Genomic DNA, 17,394 nt, shown 5'->3' with positions numbered 1-17,394 from the left:
AAGCCTGCCAGCCGAACGACTCTGCCCAGGTGGGCTGCCCGACAAGCTGCTCTAGACTCCAGAGTCTAGAAGCATCCTGGAGGGAGGAATGATTTTCTGTGGACTTAAAAGATGGGAAGAGCAGGGTAGGCTGCATGGAAAGAGGTGCTGCCTGAACTGGGATTCAAAGTGTGAATCCAATCTCATAAAAGAGAGGGAAGGACATCACAGTCAAGAAGTTGCCCGAGAGAAGGCCCAGGTGCTGCTTCTCTTCCTGCCCTCAGCCAGCCCACATGCGCCCCTGTAGCTGTGCTTTGTTCCTTGATAAGGACGTGGAACCAGCATGCCCGCCTCCATGGGTCAAGTCAAAGAATGTGAACTCATCTTTGATTCATCCCTGTCTCTCCTCTCCCACCTGTGACACCCCCATGTCCGTCCTCCAGATGTCTCTCAGACCTACCCTCTGTCTTCCGTCTCCATGGCCACTGGCCTCTCCCCGGTCATCTCAGGCTTGCTTAGCCACAGCATGCTCCCCAGGGACTCTGCTCCCACTCCCATCTTCATGAATCGTAAACCATGAAATATGCAAATCAGCTTCTATCACTTACCACCTTGAACCCTCCCAATGGCTTCCCACCATGTTTTAGACAAAGTCCAGGCATAGAAAGGCTCCTTGTGAACTAGCCTCTGCTAGGGCCCTCCTCCCAAGCTCTCTCCTGCCTCCAGCTCTTTACTCGGGCTGTGTCTCGGCCCCCCTCCCCGCGCCCCCCTGCTGCCACCACCACTCTTCACACACCAGCTCCTCCGGCCCAGGTGTCAGCCCTCATAGGCCTTCCCCGCCCCCTTACCTAAAGCAGCCACCCTAGGCCCCCTTGCCACCCAGCCTTCCAACCTGTCACATTGTGTTCTCTTTTTCTTTCATGGCAGTCATTGTTCACGTGAGCTACCCTGTTCATTGATTTGTCGATTTTGTCTTCGAGACTGTCTCTCCCAAGCCTGACACTCTGGGTATCTCACACACCCGGTACAGAGTCACAGACATGAGAAGACACCACGGGAGTATTGTCTGGGGATGGCACAGTCAGGTCTGTGGTATAGAAAAATATCGTGGTAGCTCTGTGTTGGGCGAGGAGAGAAAGTAGAGAGTAAGGGTTGAAGACAGGGCAGGGAGGCCAACTGGTCTCTTATAGGAGGCTAAAACTAAAATGCAAAGTAAATCATCCTCAAGACAAGGCTGGCTCCTGTTGGTTCTAGTGTTCCCGAAGCAATAGCTCATCAACTGGCACAGGACCCCACCAGGACCTGTTTTCACTTTGCAATATATGGGGGGAACATAAAGTGACCTTGCAATAAGGCCAGGGGAAGGAGGTCTCACTAACGAGCAGACAGCACCCATGTGGACACGGCATCCCAGATCCCAGTGTCCTCCTGAGGGGCCATAACTCACAGGGAAAGGAAGTGGCTTCGGCCACTCGGAGCACTGGGACTCCTTGGGGGAGGCTGACGTCACCCCACGTGAGGTCTGTGCTCATTGTGGGGCCACGGAGACCTCGCCGACATTGAGCCGTGGCAGGACCTGGTGTCTGGAACCGCTGTCGCCATTCTGATACTGGCATGTGGTGGAGATGGGCCATGAGGTCAGGGTCCTCCAGGGGCTACTTCAGAGAGCATTTCAGTCCGAGAGCTGGGAGGGGCTAGCGGACCCTGCACAGAGCACAGCCTCCTCTACCCTCAAGTAATCTTTGTGGCACTGGACATGACCGGCAGTGGACATGGCCAGAGGCTCCCGGGCTCAGCAAACAGCCAAAATGGGATCTGCCTCTAGCTTCAGCAGAAGCCTGGAAGCTGCCTAGATTGGGGCTGATCAGTGACTAGCCAGTGATGGCATCTACTTTAGTGCTGGGCATGGCGTTTGCCTCCAAGGGCCATAGCGATGACAGGAAATGAGCTCCCTGCCAGAGTCCTTCCTCCCTGGGGAAATGAGACAGAAGTGTCCAGAAAGTTTATTCACCTTCTTGCAGAGTTACAGGGCCAAGCACTGTGCTGACTCCGACCCAGCCTTCCTCCTCCTGGCACTCCCCCAGCACGGGAGATACGTGCCCTGACAAGGCCAACATGCACGACCGTGACTTGTGTGTGATGTGCTGTCACGGCCCCTCTGTGATTCTGTGCCTTCCTCCTCCCCACCCCCAACACCAAAGACTTTGCTGATGGGTGAGAAAGATGTGTGCCTGCCAGGTGTGCAAGCCTTGGAGGGCTCACTTGGTTCGTGTGCCTAAGGAAAGGACTTTCCCTGGCTGGGGTCGGAGCGGCTCCTGTCACAGACCTCAGGGAGGAGAGGCACAGCCATGGGGCCCACGGGTCTGTTGGAAGCTCAGCTGCCCCCGGACAGGCGGGCCTGTGCCGCAGCTTCCACTCATGACCAGAAAGCCCCCTCCCTGCCTCGATCCATAGGTCGTGCTTGAATTGTTCTAAATAAAACAGGATTCCCTCAAGGGTATGAATGATTATTTACACCATTATTCCATTCTGTGCTATTAATCAAACACTCCCATCAGGTCTCGAAGAAAATTCTAGGTTTCCCACCAGACTGGGATTTTTTGAAAAGTTTCCCGTCACTTCATTATTTTATATCCACACAGTGTCACCAGCAGATGAATGCGTACACAGCTCTTCCTATTAGCGACTCCCCGACACTCATCTTTGGGAAATCTCTAGAATTCTATTAACATTAAAATGAAATACTAACCAAGTCGAGCCAGGACTGTAAAAATAAAGCCTACAGAGGCTATTTTTCTTTCAATGTTTCTGGTTTCTTGAGACTGAGACGCCATTTGCCATTCATCTTCCATCTTCTGCAGGCTCCACGGGACACTCGTGCCCACTTACGAGAGTGCGTCCATTCGCCGGTTCCAGGAGGGCCGCGTGGACAACATTCGATCGGCGACTCCAGAGGCACTGAGTTTTGTAAAAGCCGTCACCGACCACGAGGCTGCTGTGCCGGTAAGTCCTGCTCCGCCTGAGGAGTCTCCAGGAGGCCAGCGAGGCAGCTCTGGGATTCCTGTCAGCTGGGCTCTGGGACAGCCTGCTCCTTTAGCTTGTTTGTCACTGAGTAGCCCTTTAGAGCCCCATCTCTGGTCTGTTGACAGGAGTCAGAGAAATTGCTGCTCCTGAAGGATGCCGTCCGAGCCCAGACTGAGTACACAGTCATGGTGAGTGATGTGGTGCCTCTTCTCAGGTGAACTCATGATGGTGGGCTCTGCCCAAAGCTGGGCCTGCCGGCACGGGGCCACATCCAAGACCTGGGTGAGAGCTGGGCCACCAAGCACCCAGCAACTTGGCAAAAGCCATGCCTCTCAGAGCCTTTTTCTTATTTTTAGAACCCGGGTAACACAGCACTCATTTTCACATGGATTTTTACAAGAATACCATGAATGGTCTTTGAAAAAACAGTAATGATAATAATAACACCAAACATGTATAGCACTTTACAGTTTATATAACAAGAAAGTCCAATGTGAGGGATGGCGGCCAATCCTGGCAAACTGTGGTGGCTCGCACATCTTGCATGACTGCAGATGAGGCAGAATTTATTCCCACCTACGGCTGGGTTTGCGTTCTTATTTTCTGTCTATTTATGTTGCCTGTGAATAAAAAAGGTCTCTGCTGAAAATTTATAGTGAAATCAAAATTTTATTTATTTTTACCTTTTTTTTTTTTTTTTTTTTAGAGAGAGAGAGAGCAGGGGAGGAGGGGCAGAGGGAGAGGGAGAGAGAGAATCTTAAGCAGCCTCCATGCCCAGCGTGGAGCCCGGCACAGGGCTCGATCTCACGACCCTGAGATTATGACCAAAGCTGAAATCAAGAGTCAGGCGCTTAACCCACTGAGCAACCCAGGTGCCCCAAAATCAAAATTTTAAAGGAAATGTTCTCTTAGTTTAGGGAAATAGTTTATTTTCTAGCATGACAGAGCCATCATTTGCATACAAATAACAGAGAATAAACTACTACTTGGACTGGTGATCAATATATCAATTGAAAATGATTCTGATACAGTCTTTGAAGGAGCATATAACCTGTGAAGAGGGGTTGACCAAATTTCACTCTATATACTTGAAAGCAAGTACAATGCATATCTGCGTTTTAGAACTAGCCAATGTAGACTTCTTTCCAATTCAGTTGCCAGGTCCTGAATTCATCTGAAGAGTTAAGTGTTCATTCTGTTTGGGGAAAGTCAAGCTTACTCTCACATATTGAGTGGGTATTTTTGGTTTTCCTGCTTAATGCCAGACAAGGTGCTGGGTGGTAGGAAATAAAAGATAAAGTCCATAAGCCCTGTCCTTCGGGAGTTTACTGAGTAGCTGGGAGGAAAAGCCCTTAAATGGTAAATCTCATCCCATGTGAAAAGAGTTCTCAGGAAGTAGGAGAGAGCATGGAGGGGCAAGCTAGTTCCTCTGCTTGGGAAAGCCAGGAAGACTTCCCAGAATAAGTGGTGCTTGATATGAGACTTGAAGGATGAAGAGGTGCTTATCAGGTGGACATAGAAGGGAAGAATGGTCCCAGAAGGGAAGAGTATGTGCAAAGGCAGATAATCTTGAGAGAATAAGACACACTGGAGGAAAAGCAAATAGTTCAGTGTGTGCAGCTTGCAAAGGACAGAGGAGCAGGGGAGCTTATGAGATGGGATTTTTCACTCACAAAGTTTACTCTGGTGACCAGGAAGAAGAAGGACTGGTTGGAGCAAGGGTGGTCTGCCAACACTCAGTGACACTAATTAGGAATCTATATAATATTTAGGTAGAGCTGAGATAAGGACTGAAATAGAGCAGGGGCAGGGGATTGAAGAGGTAGACACCAACTTCTGTTTAAACATGGTGGACACCAGGGTTTACTATTACTCCCTCTGAAATCCTCAAAAATATCAGCAAAGAGGTTTTTTTAAGCCATGAATACACTAGGCAAAGAGAGTGGGAAAGGAAGGGACAGCAAAGTTTTCGAGTTGGAAAATAGAACAGATGGCCAGTGACTTAGCAAACCAGAGGAAGCTGAAATCCAAGCAAAGAGTAAGGGAGACCCAGGAGCCCAATGAATTGTTCTGCAGAACCTCAGAGTGGCTCCGGCATTGGAGGCACCCACCAAAAGTACAGGTGTGTGCAGGGCTGAAAAGAAGAGGATTGTTTGATGATCTCTATAAGAAGCAGTCAGACCCTCAGTTCCTTTCCACTACCCCATGCAGCTAGGTGACTACCCTCCCCTTTCTCAATGGTAGGCTAGAAGCTTCTCCTCTGGAGAAGTTGAAGACAGGGGACTCTAGATTTGGGGACATCAGGTAGAACTCAGGGAGGGTTAATCAAATTAAACAGGGTGATTAATCAAAGTCTACCTACTCAGCTCCAGGTACATTGGGAAGTACTTTTATTACCACCTTTCTCCAAGCATGAGATTAGAGGATTTCTCTGTGGTGAGACTGACCAGGCCAAGAGAACTAAATCACAGACACTGATAGCTGGGGTGCCCAATGAAATACCCAGCCAGTTCACCTCCCAGTGAGGTCTAGCAGATGGTAAGCACAGGCTTACACGTGTATCTTCTAATCATTTTTTTCAGTGCTTTATTCGGAAATATAAACAGGTAGCCATTAATCATCAGACATTGAGGAAAGCTGCTAACATAAGACACAAAAGCCAGTACAAATGTTTTTGTGTAGTTTTTAAATTTTTGCTTAATTTTTAAAAATAATTTAAGAGAAACTTCAAGGAAATGAAAACAATGCAGGAAGCAGGAGAACATTTTTTAAAACTGTAATTGAGAGCCTCTGAACGATAATGAACTTATTAATAACATGAAACTAAAAAAAAATCTTTTTGGGGGGCAATAAAAATAATTCTGGGGGGAAATATGGTAGAAAAAATGCAATGGGGGGATTGGGAGATAAAGCTGAAATAATCTTCCCAAAATGTCAACAAAACAAAGAAATGAAATATTGGACAGAAAAAAGGGCTCAGTACGGGAGAACCAAAATCCCAAGTAATTACATGTCCAGAAAGAGAAAATGGGGGTGGAGGGGAACAACAACAAAATAATTGAGGAAAATCCCTCAGAGTTGAAGGACATGAGCTTCCACATTGAGAGAGCCCACCATGTACCTTATAGATGTAATAGATGAAAACATTCATACCAAGGAAATTTCACAACACAAAGGTCAAAGAGAAGATCCTAAAATATCTCAGAGAGAGAAAAAAAAAAAAACAAGTACAAAGATCAGGAATAAAAGTGTAATTGGACTTCTCAACAACATCACTGGAAGGTGGAAGATAATGGAAAAATGCCTTCAAATTCTGAGGGAAAATGATTTGTGATGTATATTCCATACCCAGCTAAACTATCATCAACTTTGAAGACAGAAGAAAGACATTTTCAGACAGACAAGTTCTCAAAAGTTTTACTTATTAAGCTTTCTTTCTTGTCAAACTATTGGAGGATATAGACTACTAAAGTAATAGCTAAAACATAAAAGACATCATAGACTCCAAAAATCAGAAGATTCAACACAAGAAAGAGAGAAAGAGGGTGACAGTAAAAGGAGATCCCAAGTTGACAACTGTTCAGCAGACACAGGAACAATCAGTCCACAGAGAAGCAAGAAGAGGGGGCACCTGGGTGGCTCAGGCAGTAAAGGGTCTGCCTTTGGCTCAGGTCATGACCCCAAAGTCCTGGGATCGAGTCCCACATTGGGGTCCTTGCTCAGCAGGGAGCCTGCTTCTCCCTCTGCCTGCCATTCCCCCTGCTTGTGCGCGCTCTCTCTCTCTGTCAAATAAATAAATAAAATCTTAAAAAAAAATGGAGAAGCAAGAAGTGAGAGGTGGAATGAAATTGACAAATTATCTGATTTATTTGAGTGTATTAAGAAAAGTTTTACACTTCTGGCTGAAAGTTTAAGAATCAATTAGTTATAGATACATAGAAAGCTAAGCAAGCGGGGGAAATCATAATTTAGTCATTTAAAAATCATCCCAATTCCAAGGAAAACAAAAGGTGAACAAGAAAGGAAATCTCAAAATACAGCCGAGACTCAGCTGTGAATACTTACATAATTATAATCATGTCAACACTGAATAGTGATCAAACAATGAGGAGTTAAACGTAACTCTAACGAGAGGATGGGAGAATGGAAGAATATTTGGGGAGCAGGAGTATGAAAGAGCCAAAGTTTCATCTTCTATAGAAAGAAGATATAGATAGAGCTGAAAAATGTAGTGAACGCGGTCTAAGACTGTTATTTAGAACTAAGACAATTAAATAGCTAAATTGGTTGCCTCTGTGGTGTGGGAATCAGACCTGGCAGAGTGACAGACGTCTTTAGCTTCTTCGGGATTTAAAGCTATATAAATATAGGACTTTGGTAATAATTTAAATGTTTATGAAAGATTTAGAAAAATATCCTCTAAAGCATTGCCTTAGGGTTCAGCTGTGTTAACTATTTTAAGTTGATGAGAACAGCTAAATAAAAGAGATGGGGGTGAGAAGGAGAGGGCTATAAAAATGCTCTGAGGCAAATCCGGTGCCTGGTTGGCTGTGCGGGGTCAGGGCCAGGGGAAAGGAGCAAGGAGAGCTCCAGCCTCTGGCAGCTGTATTTGGTCGCGGTAGTGGAGAAAGGACATCCCAGGGAAGGAGCAAGCGTGGTCCAGACACTCCCGCCCAGATTCTCAACATCTTAGGCTTTTCCTTCACAGCACGCATGCCCCCAGCGCCCTGCAGCATTGGGCACACAGTGAGCGCTCAAGTAAGCTTCCCTGAATGAATGAAAGACTGAACAATGAATCATTTTGCTCATGACTACTCGTGGCCTTAATCCAAACAATCTGTTAAATCAACCCCAGTTGCTACAGTGAGCTGGAGGTGGTGAAGACGGGTGGGTAGCTGCTGCATAGAGCAGCTAGCCGCTTCTACAGACCTACACAAATCAGCGATTAAACAGAGGTAACCAGAGAACCTAGCAGCCCACCCACTTCATCGACGGGCTCAGAGTCCTTCCCCTCTGTCCTAATGGGACACGTCTAAAGTGAGCTGTGGTTATAGAACATGTCTTTCCAGACTATAATTAGGAGTATCTGAAGAGACTGGGGCCTCCGAATCTTCTTTATGCATTCATTCTCCACTGAAAAAGAACGCTGTCAAATCCCAAAACGTGCCTTGTAAACTTGAACAGAATCCATTGTAATGGAGGTTTCCTCCTATGTGGGGCTTTAACAGCTAAGCGGCCGTCTTACATAAGCGTGAACGTGCCAAGCTTTACAATTACCCTGATGGGGACCCACAGGTTACTCCTATAGGCCGGAGGTGGCCCCCAAGTCTCCACCACTCCCAGAATTGCCCCAAATGAACATGTAATCCAAGCAAAACCAATGTGTGTGCTACACACGCAGCCTCGAGTGGGGAGGAGATGAAATGGGTACCCTGGCCCCACCGCCCCACTTCCAGCCATACCGCCTCTGAGTTTTGCCTACGTAGACATCCTGGAGTCCCCACTGCTCTTATCTTAGCCTTTGATAAGAGTTCAAGTATCTTGTGATAAAAAGAAAAAAATCTTTCTTCGTTGAACAAGCTTTCCCCTTGTAAACATCAGCTGAGCCTCTGCTAAGATGTCTAGTTCCTGTCTCAGAATAATTTCTTAGGTTGTAAATCCAGTTTATTTGAAATGATCCTGAGCCCATGAAATAGCAACCAAGATTTAGGAACAGACCCTAATGTTCTCTATCGCTCATTCCTTGGACTCCTGCTAGAGGATAAAGTGTTGGTTGTGGTGAGAGTCTGCCCAGTGATAGCCGGGGAAACCCTTCCCCATGCCCTGACAGGGCCCAGCACCCATCCCTGCCCCCCAGACTCCTCGTCTACCTAAGGAAGTGCTAGGGATGCCCAGCCCACCCCTCCCACTTAGAGGGGTCATACACAGTGTGTCGGCAATGACCATGCTGGGGTTGAGAGGCAGGGGATACTCAGACTCACAGACCTTTAACGTGGGCATGCTCACTTTAGTCCATGCTCTGGACTTGCCCTGTGCATGTAGAAAGGGTCCGTGGAACACGGGCTGAGTGGTAGAGTGGTCAGTCCTGGGCGGCCACCCATACACGTTGTCCGCAGCAAGCACTGGGTAAGCGCAAGCTGGGGCCCTTGCAGTGGCCATCAGCATTGTGGGCTAGAGAAGGGGGGAGGGCACGGGAGCCCCTGTCTCATTTCCTGTTCGTTGTCCCCAACTACCCAGGCCATAACAGGGATGGCCATTGACAACCACTTGCTGGCGCTGCGGGAGCTGGCCCGGGACACATGCAAGGAGCTGCCCGAGATGTTCACAGATGAAACGTACCTGATGAGCAACCGGTTCGTCCTCTCAACCAGCCAGGTACAGTGCGGCTGTCACCCAAGGGGCCACTTAGTGTAACCAGTGGGCTTTCTAAAAGGCCACTTAGCGTAGACCAGTGACTACAGCCCACTGGCTGGAGTCAGGCAAGTCCCAGCGGTGCTCCTTACCAGCTGCATGTCCTTTGGCAAAATGACCTGAATGCTCAGAGTGCTGGTTTCCCCACTGTCTAAATGGATGTACTCGTGAAGGCCACCCTAGCGGAGGAGGACTGGATGGGAACTGGTGCTCTAGCCACTATGCTTACCACCTTTCAATCTGTTACCTGCGGGGCGGCGTTCCACCATGCCGACCACAGGCTCTGATGCCCGACAGGTCTAGAGTGAAGTCCTGGCTCAGCGAGAAGGGACGATTTGGGTAGAAAGCCTAGCTCAGTGCCTGGCATGGACCAGGCCCTCCAAACAGGTCACGGCCAATATTGCGAAGGGCTGCATGACCAACAGCAGGCGATCAGCGGCCAGCCCAGCATCCCCTAAGCCCATTCTGTTGGAGGACCTCTGTGATAAAGACAGAATGAAATCCATTTGAGGGGCGCCTGGGTGGCTCAGTCATTAAACGTCTGCCTTTGGCTCAGGTCATGATCCCAGGGTCCTGGGATCGAGTCCTGCATCGGGCTCCCTGCTCGGCGGGAAGCCTGCTTCTCCCTCTCCCACTCCCCCTGCTTGTGTTCCCTCTCTCGCTGTGCCTGTCTCTGTCAAATAAGTAAATAAAATCTTTAAAAAAAAAAAAGAAAGAAAAGAAAAGAAATCCACTCGAGAAGGGCAGCAGTTTAGGAAAGAAAAGAACCCCCCAAACGTCAGTTGACTAAAACTCCGCCTTTTCTGCTAAGAGCTGGACGTGGGCAATGAGAGGGGCTGATCAAGCTGTGTTTGAGGCTAAAAGCCCACTCAGTAATTTGATGTTGTCATTACGGCAGTGAGCGCGCAGACGGGAGTAAACGAGGGCAGGGCACAACAACATAAATTCTTCAGGAAACCATCCATGGGCAAAAAGTGCTCTGGAACGGTTTTACGGCCTTCAGCTGTTGCACGGCAAATTTATCTGACAATGAGGTGACTCTATTAACAAGACTAATGGTTTGTTCTGCCCCATTAAAACGGCCAGTGTCATTTCTGAAGGCCTGACTACACAGCGCCCGAAACCTTGGGTTTAGAAACAAACCCCACCCTGCAACTACCCAAGAATGTGTTCTGTTTTTCCCCTGAAGACCAGCTAAGAAAGTGAATTTGGGATGTGGTGGTTTGGTGTTTTTTCTTTCTCCCAACTGGAAATGAACATTTATGGCTTGAAGGCCTTCGGAGACACATTTTCCTGATTTGTGACCCTGGTTACAAAATCTCAGCGCTCTGAATTCAAAATGTATTAGGTGCATAAGGAAAACTCCAGTTGATGGCAATCTTTGAAATGCCCAATGCTAGGTAATTGTGCATGGCCGGGTTGTGGGGAGAAAATCAGACCAGCCAGGCAATCCTGACAGTAATTAAGGATGTGGGGAAAGTTGACAGAGAAGACAGGCCAGATTTCCTTCTGTTGATAAATCACTCCCTCTGGGAAGCCATCGAACTGTGGGGTGCCGCCAGGGTACCATTCAGTAAATTACCCTGATTGCCTCAGTGCCTCAAACAGCCCCCAGCTGAAGGAGACACTCAGCCTGAGACCCAGCACAGGTCACTCCGGGGGATTTTGACTCCACAAGTAGAGCAGATTTCCCACCAGGGAGTGGCTTATGGACCCTCTTCTTTGGATATCGTTGCAGTTAGATGGGTTTGTCTTGATGACTCTAGCTGTGGCCATCCATGCTGAAGCTATTGGTTCATTTGGTTAATTCAGTCAGACACCCAGGTGGAAAATAAAGAAGTAAATATCCTCTCGAGGCCTCGGGGTTGTTGAAACGCCCCGTATTCTAGCAAGTCCACAGGTTACTTTTCAGAATCAGCAGCTTCTGACCTGTCCTCTCCTCCAGGTGCCCACAACCATGGAGATGTTTTGCTGCTATGGTCCTGTGGTACCCGACGGGTACGGGGCCTGCTACAACCCCCAGCCAGAGAGCGTCCTTTTCTGCATCTCCAGCTTTCATGGCTGCAAAGAAACCTCTTCTACCAAGTTTGCGAAAGCAGTGGAAGAAAGCCTCACTGAAATGAGGGGCCTCTGCAGTCCGCCTCAGTCTACAGTGGGCAGGCCACTGGCAACAAAAGAAAAAGCAACAAGGCCCATCAAGGGACACAAACCTTGACTCCTGCCACTAGGTTCCACCTCCCCAAACCCAGCATTCTGCTGCCGCCAGACCCTGCCAAACCCCTACTCCCAACCCTCTCCCTAGCTTTCGGTAGCTCCCGTCCTCAGGGCCCAACCCAGAGACCACACGGAGGCATCATGCAAAGCAGGAGCATGAGGAGGAAAGTGTCCTTCATTAGGCATGGGGATTGTCCTTATTTGCCAAGCTGCCCTTTGGCCTGTGTACTGGGAAGTAAGCCCGGCCTGGCTCTGAGGTAGCCTTGGGGAGGTGGGCAAGTCTACACCACCTTCCCTCCATGGCCTCAGAAGCTTAATGGGGGTGTTTGCTTCTCTAGCAGGACCTAGTGTGTCCAGGTGATGTTTTGCCCAACAAAAGAATGAGTCACCCTATTACATGCAGTGTACCTACATGAATCACAAAGAAAGAGGCTAACCCCAGGTCAATACCTCTTTTCTTTGGGGGAGGAGTAGGGGGCATTGCTTTCAGATCTGAAGCAGTGTGATCATGACATTCAGGATGGCCGTACAGCGCTGCAAACACCCCTTCCCCTCCACACACACACACACACACACACACACACACACACACACACAGAGTTAATTTAAAATACAGTGACCCAGGCCCCAAAACACATTTCTCCTTTCATCTCCCAGGGGCAGCCTTCCATTGAGTTCAGGAAAATCTGGTCCTGCTCTTCTGAGAGGGTGGAAAAAGAATCATCCACCATTGCGTGGGCATCGTGTTGCCTGGCCTCCCGGGGGGCATCAGCGACAGTCCAGGATGAGTAAACAGCACAATGCCCGCCAAGCAACAGGGATGGAGGGAGGACCAGTCCACTTCCCCAAGAATCCTGCCACTTGCATTTCTTCTGGTTGTTTCCCCACTCCCCTTCATGGGAATCATACCCCTTAAAGGTGATCTGCCTTCTAGAGGAGAAGAGAAAGGGTTGCTTTGGGGATTTTCTGTCATTGTTGCTTATTTGTTTTGTTTTATTCATTCTTAAGAGAGGCTTCTAAGAAAGCCACTGTGACATTAATTTCAGAAAATGATCTCAGTGGCCCAAGCAGGACACCTGCGGATAGCAGGTGGAGGATGTTATCTAGGGATTCTAACTAAACCCCATGTGGACAAGCACAGAGCAGGGCTCTCCCTGGCCTGGCAGAGGGGAGGGGGAGCAGGTTTGTGGAGACAGCTGGTGGGGAGCAGGGCCAGGAGGAGGGAATAGCTATGTCCAGGGTCAGCCCTGTTGGAGGGGCAGGCCGTGCACAGAGCCAAAGTTAAGTTTGTCCTGAGAGGTTGTGATCATCAAAGAGATATGAAAAGCACTTCCCATTGGGGAATATTTTTATGGTAAATCTAAAAAGGCAAAGGAGTGGGAAAGCAACCAGAAAATCAAAACTGCAAATAGCTGAGACAGCCTGTCTCTGTCCAGAGGAGGTACAGAACTTGACTCTTGCCACTGAGTTCTGCTGTGCAACCTGCAGGGGAGTCCTGACAAAGCCCCCTCGCCCCACTTGCACTGCACTCTGGCCCAGGGACCCTGCACAGGCCCCTCTGAGCCACTGTGCAAGCTTTCTGCACTTTGACCTCTACTGAAGGAAGGGCTGAGATGGGGGCAGCTGGCGTTATGGACTTTGCTCAGTTCTTTGAAAACACAAACAGGCCCAAGCAGTAAATTCCTTGAGCCCTGGTTTTAGATTGAGGGTTTCTGTTGGATGATCTGGGAGATCCTGGCACTGCCCTTCAAAATCATTGGTCTCTAGGTCCATACTCCTTCCACAGATGTCCTCCTTCAGGCCCCCTTGGGAAGTTGCAGCCCAGGAGTCTTGGGAATATCTGGGGAACTGCTGTCCCCCTGCTGTAAGTTGACCCAAAGCCACTTGTCTCTTCAAATGACCACAGTACAGATCTGAGTTCTCTTCTGGTTTCCTTCCATGGATTTCTGGGCAGACAGAGAGCTCTGGTTTGGAGGTCAGGTAACCCCATTGACCTTAACCAAGAGACTTAAATGCCCAGAGACTCAATTCCCTCCATCATCAAATGGGGACAAGAACGTCCCGACCTTGCAAGGCTGTGAGGATTGTAGAGCACATGTGTAAAGGGCCTTGCACAAGCAGGTGGGGACACTGGTGTCCACCGTCAGGATGATGTTACCCGAGCGGGCCCTGTTCAAGTGAATTTGTTTTGAAATTTTTACACTGATTTGAAAGAACCAAACTCACATGTATCATTCTCTGAGCATAGGGGAAACGAAACTGACTCTGTATATTCAGATATCAACCATACACTGTGAGGGCTTCAAGAAGTGTAGGACTGTGTGCATTTGGCAGGAGGGAATACCTCCTCTTTCTGAGGAAGAATCTGGAAGCTGGTCTTCCCCCTCCAAGAACAGGTGGATGCACTGAGTCTTTATGCAAAGGCAATGCTGAGCCATGGCCATGAGCATCTCGGGGGGGATCCTGGTAATGGAGACTGTTCCAAGTGTTCCCAAAGAGATGGAAAATGAAACCTGGAGACAGTCACTTTGGGGCAGTGATGCATAATAAACATGCTTTTGGCCACCTTACAGTACTGCTAAGTTGCCAAAATATATAAAGTTGACATTTGAGTTCTATTTTTATAAAATTGTTCTAGATTTATGGCAATATATACATGTGTATTTATAGCCTTCCAATTTTAAGTTATAGTTTTGTGCTTTAAAGAAATATATGTATGACTAAAGAACTGTATATCGAAAGCACTATATTCAAAATATCTAAAGACCGTAAGTCCGTATTCAATAAAAAGTAATGCCAAGAAAGATGGTGGTAGCCATTGTTTCTAAATAGAAATGGTATACAGATTTTGTTATAAGTTCTGTGAACCGGGCCAACGATTCGTTTGGCATTGTCTGAGGTCTGTCGGCAGCAATGGTGGATGTCTGAAAGATACAGGGGACAGGAGGGAAAGGGAGGAAGGAATTTAGTCTCTCCTCGTGTGTGGCATGGGGAAAGGGTGAGGGGCAGAGAGACTTCACAGGCTGTTTGTGATCAGGTCGGCCTGCACGAACATGCATAGAGAGAATGGAGCGGAGGGAAAAGCACCAGGCTCAGAGATGGGCTGTCTGGACAATAAATCCAGTTCTGTCTCTAACTTTGGGGATCTCTAACTTCAACTCTCTAGCCCTATTTCTTCATCTGTAAAATGAGGATGTTGATATCAGCACCACCCACTTCCAGGGTTGTGGTGAGCTGACATAGATGATCCTTGTTTGAAAACTTAGAAAGTGATGTCAAAGCGTCTTACTGCAGACTCAGGTCCCTGCACACAGGCTGCTTCACTCCGCACAGTCCAAAGATACATTCCAGCTGCAAGACTCCCTCTGCAGCCATAAAAATCCATAGAACCGGAACCGAGGTTCCTCCAAATGGAAGCCCAAATGCTTTCCAATCAGAGCCTAAAAGGAACCTTAAAGTGTATGAATTTGTGTCACTGGGATGCAGAAGAGGCATTATCCAAAAAGATAATGGCTAAGAATATTCCAGGAGGAATGGTGGAGTTAGGAAGGAAAAAGATCCAAGTAATGTGGGTTTACTCTTATTTATCATGTATATCACACGTGGCCCTAAAATAACAAAATGAAGACAATAGACAGAGAAGGGTACAAACAGGCAAGCCAGCCCCCAACATACAAAATAATGCAACCCCTCCTAGTTGTCTCTGGAAGTCCTGTGGGGTGGATGTTGGCACATTTAGCCGAAAAGGTGGAGAAGAGTCCCTCCCAGAGAAGAGTCCCTCCCACACAAACATCCAGAAGTTCCCAAATTAATCCTAAGCAGTTCTCCTTGGTAGTGGGGGGAGAACCAGTGCCTTGCGTTCCCTTTATAAATTCAGCCGATCTCCCTCCTTTTATATTTCTCTGAGTTTTCCTTCCAAAGAGGCCTCTCAAGTCTGCAGGATGAACAATAAGCCATCCCTGGGAAAAGCTGGCCTCACATCACATAAGAGGACCTTTCTAAAAGCTGTTCTCCCTGTTTCCTAAAGACCAGCTCTCTCCTTGTTCTATTCCTACTGTTTTTTCCATCTCCTTGTGGGATTTCACTTCCTATTTCTGTCCCTCATATGTCATTGGACACCCAGAGTTCTGTCCTTGATCTCTATTTCTTATATTAAGGAGCAGCAAAATGGGAGACTGAATGGATGCAGAAGGGTCCCCTCCACCTATAAAAACATATGCACAAAGAGAAAATTTTTTTAACTATATAATCAAGTTCAAAAGAAAGAAAATAAATCTTCACATTACAGAAAAAAGAAGAATGTCCAAAACAGAGCAGTGAGCAGGAGCTAAAGTTGTGTCAGACCAGACACAACTCCAGTGGCTGACAGCAGGATTTACCACCCCTGCAAGTTGAGAGAACATGACCTCAGCCCCCACAAGGTGGGAGATGGAGCTAAACTCTGCACAAAACCAGAACCTCATAGAGGTGTCCCAATCCTTAAAAGAAAAAAAAATTAAAAAACTAGAAAAACTCTTCCCATCAGCCCAGAGGAGCATTGAGGAACAAATTTATAAATTTGTGCCATTTGTATAATACATTATATGTTAAAAAAAAAAAAAAGAAGAAGAAGAAGAAGATAGCAGGAAGGAAAGAATGAAGGGGGGGATTGGAGGGGAGATGAACCATGAGAGACTATGGACTCTGAGAAACAAACTGAGGGTTCTAGAGGGGAGGGGGTGGGGGGATGGGTTAGCCTGGTGATGGGTATTAAAGAGGGCACGTTCTGCATGGAGCACGGGGTGTTATACGCAAACAATGAATCATGGAACACTACATCAAAAACTAATGATGGAATGTATGGTGATTAACATAACATAATAAAAAAAAACCAAATCAAGAGAAAAAAATTTGTGCCATTTGTAGATGTGCAGTCTGAGTTTATACAACTTATTTGTAAACCAAGAATTCTAAGCCAATAATTTTTTTTTTAATTGCCTGGGTCAGTAAGATCCAAAGGGCCACAGCAGAATCAAATCCAAAACCACCACTTTCCACAACCCTGGAAACACCAAACATCCAGACAGAGAAAACACTCTATTAAAGATGAGCTCACAGTCAGAAAATACAAATGGTTCACAGGAGCACAGGAGGGAAAGCAGCAGATAAAACAAACAGGAGAATCAATAACACAAAGACCGGAGAGAATAGATGAGTCAGAGAGAAGCTGTAAAATCGATATGTTTAACATTATAAAGAAATAAAAATACAGGGAAGATACATGTAGAAGTTCAGGAAGAAGAGATTAGAGAGAATGGGGGAAAGCACTATTCAAAGAGGAAATCATTAGGAATATTCCAGAATCAAAGAAATATGTTATTCTAAAATTCTTGGGTCAAAGAAGAAATAATAATGGAAATTTAGAGATACTTTGATCAAAATGATAATAAAGGGGGATACCGTATATCAAAACCTCTGGGATACAGCAAAACTGATGCTTTGAGGAAAATTTTTACTTTAAAATACTTACATCAGAAAAGAAGCAAGACTGAAAATTGATGAGCTAAGTGTAAATTACAAAGTAAGAAAAAGAGTCAGACAGTAAACTCAAGGAAAATAGAAGGAACAGTAAACTCAAAGAAAGTAACAAAGGTAAGACAACTGTTAATGAAGGAGAAAACAAAAAATAACTGAGAAGCTAACCAAAGGAAAAGTGGGTTCTTTGACCACACACTCGGTGGAGGCTGGGGAGCCGAGCCAGAGTCAGGGCCAGGACAGTGGTAACCA

The 17,394-nt window shown here is 47.0% G+C and overlaps 1 protein-coding gene across 1 annotated transcript in view; it reads left to right on the top strand.

The window, feature by feature from the left end:
- CHAT (choline O-acetyltransferase) overlaps nt 1-11,801 on the top strand; it is a 46,809-nt gene extending 35,008 nt beyond the window's left edge. The window contains exons 11-14 of the mRNA XM_006728179.3: nt 2,841-2,982; nt 3,129-3,191; nt 9,241-9,378; nt 11,360-11,801. Of these exons, the coding sequence (XP_006728242.3) occupies nt 2,841-2,982; nt 3,129-3,191; nt 9,241-9,378; nt 11,360-11,629 (613 nt within the window). The 3' untranslated portion in view covers nt 11,630-11,801. The remainder of the gene's footprint in view (nt 1-2,840; nt 2,983-3,128; nt 3,192-9,240; nt 9,379-11,359) is intronic.
- The last annotated feature ends 5,593 nt before the right edge of the window (nt 11,802-17,394 follow it).

This window comes from Leptonychotes weddellii, chromosome 6 (assembly GCF_054177405.1).
Source record: "Leptonychotes weddellii isolate Sample4059 chromosome 6, ASM5417740v2, whole genome shotgun sequence".
Taxonomy (NCBI): domain Eukaryota; kingdom Metazoa; phylum Chordata; class Mammalia; order Carnivora; family Phocidae; genus Leptonychotes; species Leptonychotes weddellii.
Note: the sequence above shows the minus strand (reverse complement) of the source record. Positions and strands in the feature narration are given on the sequence as shown.